The following is a 9,320-nucleotide window of genomic DNA, read 5'->3' as shown; positions in this document are numbered from 1 at the left end:
ACACTATTCCCTGAACCTGTAGCACGGCATGGGCAGTTGTGACCCGGCAGTTCACCTTGCTGAACCTCAAACAGAAGCACTTTGCCACTCTGGTTTTGTAAAATCCCCCCAAATCCTCCCTTCCATTATTCCCCATTAAATAATAAATTGGTATCAAATAAATTAATTCCATTAAAGCGCTTCTGCCCTCAAAGCAGGAATTCCTCAGACCTTTTGCTAGTTAACTATCCTGAGTATATTTTCACAGAGATATGAGAAGTGCTAGTAACCTACCGAAAGCCAGAATAAACCAGGATTTATGAATGTGTATGACACGCTTTAAAGCGCACTATCATTGTACTGCAGTCTACAGATGAAATCTGCAGGTGCAGCAGATTTAGATATCACTCTACATGGGGCAAAGAAGCCCAGAGTGCTTCTTCAGTTAATACCAAAGTGGTAAGGAAACAAACTGCAAAAATCAGTCACTTGTAGCTTTCTCCATTCTTGCTGTATTTCTATCCTACATCAGCAGCAGGGAGATTATAATGAGGGAAGTTAACATCAGCTGATCCCTTTTAAGAGCACTCTCCCCTTCTGACTTCTGTAATAGGTGGGATCTTGTCTGCCTCTTCCCAATGTTCCAATGTTTTTACTGTGAGGTGAAGAGTTAAGAAAACTGGTGAATCTTGGTTCTTTCAACTAACAATGGAGGGAGTATGCCAAGGGAGTGTTATACTTATGTTAAAATGTGTAACATAGACATGACTAAAGGTGATACTGGGTCTTCAAGCCTGTAGCACTACTGAGCCTGCTCACTGCTTGTTCACACCTTCCTTTCCATGGCACAATGCTAGGACTCACTTCATGAGCCCTTTCCTTCAAGAAAGGAAAAGTAGATAAACTTGGGAGTCCATCCTGAGGGAAGGCTAGTTGGCAAACTTGTGAACAGGCAATAATTTATTTTAATGCCTGATCTACAAGTCTTGAGGTGGCCAGGCAATCTAAACCACAAAAACAATTTGAGCTTGTGAAATGACTTGCTGGAAAACTAAGAAAATACCTGGTTTTGTTCCTAGATTAGTGTTCTTGTCATATCCCTGTGGCAAGTCAAAACTGAAGTCTTAATCCTAATACTTCCTGTTGTAAAACCAATACATACTGTAGGAGTTAGTCCTGGAGTCGGGTCATTTATTTTACATTTCTGTTTATAGCCAATCACACTTTTCCTTATTGTGATCAAACTTATTTGTTTCTCTTGCGTTTAGGAGCTTCTTGAGAAATTCCCAAATATGGGGAAGAGATATGAATGTCTCTCTACAATGTCTCTTAAGCTGAAGAGTGAACTGAATAGTCAGAAAGCACTGATGGCTGTGATACTGCCTCTGCTTCCATTGGAGCAGAGTAAACAAGTCAAAACACTTCAAACTAGAAATGAGGAAATGAACAGTCGTCTCCAGAAGTTATTGACCAAATTGAAGGTACCAACTTAAAATGCTGGATATGCGGATGCTTCATATCGCTTGGGTTTGGGTTTTGGGGGTTTTTTTTAATAAGCTCTCAATGGTAACAGCTAGGATTTTATATATTCAAGCTTTGGTTATTAAGAATCCATACATTGGAGAAAATAAGTTGATAGTAATTGCTTTACAATCTTAGATAACTGGAACTACTTAGTTATGTAAATCAAACTTAGTTTTTAATTGTAGTTCAGCTGCTTTGCACAGTATTTCATTAATATTATTCCGTTTTAATTGGGAAATAAAATTTTCTTTCTGTACTCTATAAATCAAATTATAGATGACTAAGTATGTATTTCTTTGTGGGAGAAAGAGACATGCAAGCTTGCTTGGAAATGCATGCTTGCTCTGCAAGACTACCCAAGTAGTTTGATGATTCTACAGCCTTGCAGATCTTCCCCAATTTGGAATCAGTTTCTCCATTGGACTAAAATTATCAGCAAAAAGGTTAAGGGTAGTTGGGAAAGAATTCCTGTAAACACATGCAGAAGTACAGTAAATGATAAAGTTTTTTTCTGTTTCTTTATTTACCATGAGATATTAAGGGATGGGTTTTTTTTTTTGTTTTTTTTTTTTTTGTTGGAGCAGTGGGGGGAAACATGCACAGGCCTGGAGAGAGGGGGTGAGGTTCTTGAGAGTCAGTCATGTCTATAAATATCCATTAACTTAGACATTGACCTAATATTCCAAAGAGCCTCATTTTATAACCTAACTCAGCCATGTTAGGTTTATTTTTTTCCATAGATGGCTTTTAACTTTCATGGTTAAAGATGTTCAAGATTCAACTAGTGATCTCTGCTAGAATAAAGTCTTAAATCTGCACAGTGATATTATTCTTGTAGATCATCTCCACCTTTCACAGCTCTTAAGAGAAAATAAATATAACAAAGAATACTTTGCTTTTCAAAGTCTAGATTTGTGGAAGGCTGTCTAGAGCCTTTTAGACTTTTTGGCTATTTTTGAAGCTTAAAAAAAAAAGTGTACTGGAAAAGTACTGTCTCAGCTAAAAGGCTTATATGCCATTGCTATAATGCACATGTGAAATTAATTTTCTTAGTCATGTGTTAGTTATCTGGGACATTTACAGGCTCAGAGTAAATAGATGGAATTATAAAATACAGTTTTAGCTGGATGCAGGGCACCATTTAAAGCATGCACACTGATACATCCTGTGCTTCTGCAACAGGTTCTGTTCAGTGCTGTTTGCTCAAAGAAAAGAGAATATCACGCTACTGTTCACAAGTATGAAACAGAATTGCTTAAGGAAAAGAGAAAACAAGATCACCTACAATCCCAAATTCAATGTCTCAGGAAGATTTATTTGAAGCAGAATGAAGTATCATCTCAAGAGTTAAACAGCAGTGAAGGGCTGCAGAGTTTTCACTTGGATGCAGAGGTAATATTTGGGGGGAAAAAAAAATAGACATGAAGACTCATTTCAAGGCATGGGGTCATGTGGTGGTGGGAATCTAATGGCATTTTAACAGATAATGGGCCTATCTGTTAAAACTTAAGGGGGTAAAGGAATAGAGCTATTTTTTTATGCTACTAGCTCTATAATATGAGGATTTTGCTTAGTAAAGGGGTTGAAAGTAAAACTAATAGGTTAGAAAATAGTGGGAATGTTATTTACTTATTTGCCCTATAAAATACATACTTGCCAATAACAAGAGGACTTGTTCTAAAACAATGAAATTTTTGCTAAAAATCACTTTTTTTTTTTCCCCCTTCCAGCCTGCTCCAGAATGTAGATTGTCTTCTTGCTTTCCCAACAGGGTGTAATTTTAAGTATAGCAAATCTCCTTTTATATGATAATTAGATACTAAAACAGCCTTCTTGCTATACTGATAGCTGAGAGGACAGAAAGTATATTTAGACAATGTGATAATCAAACCAGTACTGAAATTTTAATTCCCTTTTTTTTTTTTTTTTTTTTAAGAGCATTCTCAAAGATGTATCAGAAATGGAATGTGAACTTCTCTGCATAGAAGCTGAGTTACAGCAGGAAGAAAGTGCTAGAAAAGAAACAATACAGTTCTGGGAAGCTTGTTCAGGAACTCACTGGGATGCAGAGGAACTGAAAGAAGAACTAGAGAAAGATAATGAAAGGCTTTTGCAAGTCTTTAAATTCTGGAGTCCTAAAGTAAAGGTAAAATTAAATGTTATAGAATCAGATATGTATTTTGTGTAAGCACTCTGCAAATGCCTGTGATTGAAAACACACACAAAAAAGGCTCTTAAATGATCCATTCATTTATTATCAGCACTTACTCATACTTCAACTGTAAGCTGTAGGAATACTTAAAAGACTTTTAAAGATTCCTCGAGCATCTGAACTTGGAAACTTGCTTTCTGAAAGACTTTCTAGGTAATAAATGGGAGGGGATGTGGAATTGTTTATTTGGGGTTTTATTAGTCTGAATTCTGGAAAATGTTGCTTTTCTTGCTAAACTTTATCAAAAACTACCTTAGCCAGTTTTAAAACTCAGCTGAAATTTATATTCACACTCCTTTCTTTCATCTGCTTATCTCTTGTCTCTTTTGGAAACCTGGGTAGCATTTTTCAGGGTTTAGTGAATCATGAACAGGATTTCACAAGATTTCATCTTTCTGATTAAATCTTAAGTTTACCCTATTTTAAAAAGTTTCTTCTATAGAGTCAATAGCCAGTCTTGACTTCTTTGGGATTTTGCAGTGTTGGCAAGGTCTTTGGAGGAGCTTCCTGACCCTAATATTATGTGGGTCAAAGCTTTTAACAAACAAACAAAAATCTAGTAAACATGGTCATTTCCTGACGATTGTGAAGTTTTTATTTAACTGACATGTTAAACATGTGGGTTTCTAGAATAGCCCAATGTGTAGGTTTAGTTTCCTTTAGTCACTGAATACATTCTAGTTAAAAAATCTGTGAATAATTATGGTTTTCTGTTACTGACATTCAAGAAGTCTTTCCAATATACTTCCTTCGTTTCTCTAATATACTTGTTAATGCAAAAATACTGGTAAACCTGCAATACACTATCATCTTCTCTTGTGCCCCTTCCTGCCTCCCTCTCTCTCAGAAATGAAACAGTTCTTTTGAGTGTTACTGATACCATTTCTGACAGAAGGCATTTTCAAATGGGGCACTGAAACAAGAATGTGAAAATAATACAGCAAATACTTCTTGTTTCTTCACTTGCCTTATTTCTAGCAAATTAAAAAATTATTTTAAATTATTCTGTATGATGCTACTGATTTTCAGATACTCCTTGAACTTGCTTCAGAGCTGGATGCCAGAACTGCAGATTATAGTAAAAATGCTGATGTTGAATTAAAACAGAGAAAAGAGAAAAATGAAGAGTTGCTTCAGGATCTAAACACTCTAAAAGAAAAACTGGCCCCCGGTGGCTCTGCCAGCCTGGCGTTAGAAGAAGAAAATTATAGGCTTCATAATAAATTAAAGGTTGCAGAACAAGATAAAAAGGTACCAATTCTTGTTTCTAAGGAATACTTCTTTGATGCTTGCTTTCTAAGTGAGATTAGTCCAAACTGAAAATAAGGATTGATGGCAACTGTAAATCTATGCCACCACAATACAAATAGCGTACACTTTATTTTAGTAGCTCTTTTATTTCCAAAGTGGAACTTTGAGCTCTTGCCTGTAATGTGATAATTTTAATTGCCTGATTTCTGTACACAAAGAGATAGATGTTCAGTTTAGAAATTCATATGAAGTGTTTTCGTTTGCTTTTGAAGTATTGACTTTAATAGGGTGATACTCTTGATGCTTCCTGTAAGTATATGGTATTCACTCTGTCAGACATGAAGCTGGAGAAGCATTCTCTATTTAATCACAGGAATTGAGGACTCATTTTCTCCCTCCTATTTTTTATGTCACAGTTACCCTTCTCCAAAGCACTTTTTCTTTTCTTAGACTTGAGTGTTCTAGACTATTAAAAGGTGACACAAAACAGTGACCTGGACATGAAGAATTGCCATAGAGCCTGTAGTGTTGGATTTTTTGTATGGTTTGGGTTTTTCCTTGTTTTTGCTAAGAATATGACCATGTGCTGTTACTGTTACTATCTGTTGACATAACTGCTCATAACTGATTGATTGATATATCTCAATAGGTTATGGAAGTAAAAATTCAGAAGTTAGAAAATGTAATTAATGAAGTAGGAAAAGGTGTCAAAGAGAAAGATGACAGGATAAACAAGTTACAAGCACAGTTAAAAATAAGAACAGAGACGAGCGAGCTCACCCAACTGCAAGCCAAACTGAATGAGATGGATAATTGCCTCAGGACTGCCTTAACAGAGAAGCAGAGTCTTCAGGTATGAGCAAAATACTTCACTCTTCTCTCTCCCCTCTGATGAAAGACACAAAGCATGCTTGACAACAGTTGTAGGTGAAATGTAGCTGTGTATAGTCAATGTATTTGTTGTGTATGGCATTCCCAGAGTAAAACACTCTGCCTGGCTGTTTAACATTCTACCTGTCAGTTTCACATTCCACCAGTGCAACCTTCAGTGACAACATTTAGAACCCATATTACAATACTAGAAACTAAATGTGTCACTTGTATGTGATGCATTTCTGAAACATGTTAAACATTTTAAAACATGTTAAATGGGAGCATGAACTGTTTATTCCATGTGATATATTTGCACGCTACTTTAAAATTCCCAGATTTTTATCTGCATGGAAGTCAGCAAAACTTGCTAAAATATGACTGCATGTATACAGCAGAGTAGGATACTAACTACTACTATAGTGCTGGTTGCTAAGGGGAGCCACCTTAGTGAAAAATAACTTCCCACTCCTAGTCTTGTCCCGCAAAATCTAGCAGTCTAAATCATAGTAAAGATACAAGGTAAACAACCCTTACTTTCATTGTTAAGTAACAAGCCCTTATTTGTACTTGTATTTGAAAATATTTTGTTTTCAGGCAAAATTAGATAAAGGTGGTGAGCTGTACAAAGAAGAAATCGACCATCTCAAAACACAGTTGGTAAAATGTGATCTGGAAAGAATGAAACAATCCAACTCCTTTGAAGTGAAGTAAGTTCAAATTTTATCTTCTTACAATTCTCAACTACTTTATTCTTAGCTTCTACTTCCCTCTTCATTTTTCCCACATAATAAGAAGTAAGCATTCAGCTTGAGGTGCTGTAAGATTTTATTGTCATTAGAGAAAGTAAAATCCATGTGCACCTTGGGTTGCTTCCAAAACTCCTTCCCTATACACCCACCAAAATTTCTCAGCTAACCATGTCCAGCCATAAATGAAATAACTGTTCTGACAAAAGAAGTCAAGGGGAAAGCAATAATTGAAAGCACTCTCTACTTCACTGGAGAGAAGGGGTACACCAAAAATAATTAGTCCAACTTTTGGGTTCCCTTTACCTAAAATCTTTGTGCACTTTACATAAAATATAACTGACAATCAGGTTTATGTAGTTTTTCTTGTATAACTTGGGTGTGTCTTGTATTTGATAGCTCATTGGAATTCAACTGAAACTGTAATAACTATTAAACTAAGGTTTTCTGGATCTTTTTTTCCTCCCTTCCTGCCTCATATAGACTTGCTAATTATAAAGCCCTTGCAGAACACCAAGAACAACAGCTAACAAAGCTAAAAGAAGAACTGAGAAGAGCACACCAAGAGCAAGATGTTACTGGTAAATTCAAGATAAATATAAGGGACTCTTTCATGTTAAAACTTTGAGGTTAAATGGTTAAAGACCAGATAGAGATGCAGCCTTGTACCTCAAAGGGTATGAGGAGAATTGGGTGTGTTGGAAGTTGAGATGGAAAGCAGACTACATTAGCTGCACATAAACTGCATTAGAATCACAGCAGTTCTTGAGTTTTTCTCAAGCCATGTTTGCCCTTGTGGAGGGATAAGCTTGCAGTGGTGGTAGCTCATGCTGCCACTTTTTCCTTGACATATGAATACCTAGTTCTAATCAAAGCTATGACATACCTGAAACAATAACTATTTCACCTCTAAGTGGCCCAGTGAAGAATCTTTTATGTTTCTTAGTATCTCCCTGGCAGTGTGAGTACTTGCAGGTGTGTTTTGTGTAGAAAAAGAGTAACTGTTGTAATGACACTTGTAACCCAGTGAGGTTTCACATGTAAGACCAAAAGAAGGAATAGGCTAAAAAATGCATTGGTTAGTTTTAAGCACTCTCCAAATAATGCACACACACATGTATAAATCTGTTTTCCAGTGCTGAAAGAAGCAGATCCTCAGCAATCCCAAATACCCCTTACATGTGGTGGTGGCAGTGGTATTGTGCAGAGCACACAAATACTTGTTCTAAAATCTGAACAAGCTAAGCTACAGAAAGAGAACTTGCACCTGAAGAAACAAAATGACCTTCTACTAAAGTAAGTGGAAAGCTGACTAGCAACATGTCAAATCATTTGTTGTATTTAACTATGTACATCATTAGTGTTTCTTTCTGGGAGACCTATAGAAGTGAGTAACCATTAATTTTAGATTTCACATCATAAAGTTTTACTCAAAGCTAGTGTTTTATGGCTTATAAAGGCCTTTTGAACTTTAATTGATTACTTTCCTAAGAATCTGTTAAATGCTGGAAGATACACTTGAACTGTATGTTGGAAGAAATTTTAGCTTAAAAAAAATTCCCCTGAAACCAAGATACACAGCTACTGTATTGCCATGTCTGTGATGTGTCATCTGAAAATATAGAAATTGTCTGTTCTCCAGGAATTTTTCCTTAGAGTAAACTAACTTTTTCTTACTTAAATGCTGGGTTTTTTTCTTTGCAGTGGTGAACTTCAACTGAAAGAGGAACTTAAGAAATGGAAAGAGAGAGCAATAAAATTGAGAGAACGATCCTTAAGAGAAACTACTCGAGAGACAACACCAAAGTCTCCTAAGAAGACAGTGTCATATTTCTTTAAAGAGCAAATGCCTTCACCCTCCAAGGAAACTGTTTCTCAGGAAATAGTGACTCAGGACCTATCAAAGCCTCTGCCTCTGACTTGTCCAACAAATTTCTTCGATAATTCCAACTTGGGTATGCTAACAGGTAACACAGTGTCCTATAACGTTCTGAAGATGCAAACTGTAGGGGATGGCCTGAGTTGAGAGTAAATGCTGTACTTACATATTCAGACCTGAAATGTGAATAAGTTTTCCTGCATGGTTTTTCATTTGACTGTTGAAAAACTGACCATCTGAGCTGTGAAGCTTCTGTATGCTCTACAGAATCAAAATACCAAAATGAATTCTTCAGCCCCTGAAGGATATACAATTTTTTCCTTTTCTGCAGTGGAAGTGTTGATGAGTGACTTTTTAAAGTGAATCAGCAAAATATTGTTATTAGATAGCTGGTGGTCTAAAATGTTCTGCTTTTTAACTGTACATTGGTTAAGCACAGACTTCTGGTAAAAGTATATAAAATTAACTGCTGGTTAACTTCTTTCTGAAGTTTTTCAATGGTAGGCTTTAGTCTTTGATGTTCCATCTGCTACGCTGCCTGGCTCCAGCTGCCATAACAGCTGTTTTGATGAGAACTCCTGTTTCTCAGCCCCACTTCAAATTTCTTATATCTGGCCTGCTGACTTTTGGTGACCTGCCCTCATGTTTCTCACAGGTCTCAGAAGGCCCCAGCAGACAAGTTGAAGAGTTAGCCAGTTTTTGAGGTATTAATAGCAGACTTCCAGAAAGAACATGACTCATTGCTGGTTTTGTGATGGCCCACTTGGTAATAGGACAGCTTTCCTCAAAACACAAAGCTCCTCAGAGGGAAGCTTTGATAGCTAATATGTAAAACACTAGTCAAGATTAAATCACT

The 9,320-nt window shown here is 36.5% G+C and overlaps 1 protein-coding gene across 1 annotated transcript in view; it reads left to right on the top strand.

Moving 5' to 3' along the window:
- The window catches only part of CENPE (centromere protein E), a 38,893-nt gene that overhangs the window by 28,237 nt on the left and 1,336 nt on the right, over positions 1–9,320 (top strand). The window contains exons 36-44 of the mRNA XM_017736730.1: positions 1,248–1,460; positions 2,686–2,895; positions 3,440–3,649; positions 4,745–4,966; positions 5,616–5,819; positions 6,434–6,546; positions 7,069–7,166; positions 7,722–7,881; positions 8,290–8,552. Of these exons, the coding sequence (XP_017592219.1) occupies positions 1,248–1,460; positions 2,686–2,895; positions 3,440–3,649; positions 4,745–4,966; positions 5,616–5,819; positions 6,434–6,546; positions 7,069–7,166; positions 7,722–7,881; positions 8,290–8,552 (1,693 nt within the window). The remainder of the gene's footprint in view (positions 1–1,247; positions 1,461–2,685; positions 2,896–3,439; positions 3,650–4,744; positions 4,967–5,615; positions 5,820–6,433; positions 6,547–7,068; positions 7,167–7,721; positions 7,882–8,289; positions 8,553–9,320) is intronic.

This window comes from Corvus brachyrhynchos, unplaced genomic scaffold (assembly GCF_000691975.1).
Source record: "Corvus brachyrhynchos isolate BGI_N302 unplaced genomic scaffold, ASM69197v1 scaffold175, whole genome shotgun sequence".
Lineage (NCBI taxonomy): Eukaryota > Metazoa > Chordata > Aves > Passeriformes > Corvidae > Corvus > Corvus brachyrhynchos.
The sequence above is the reverse complement of the archived record's forward strand: the minus strand, read 5'-3'. Positions and strand labels throughout refer to the sequence as shown.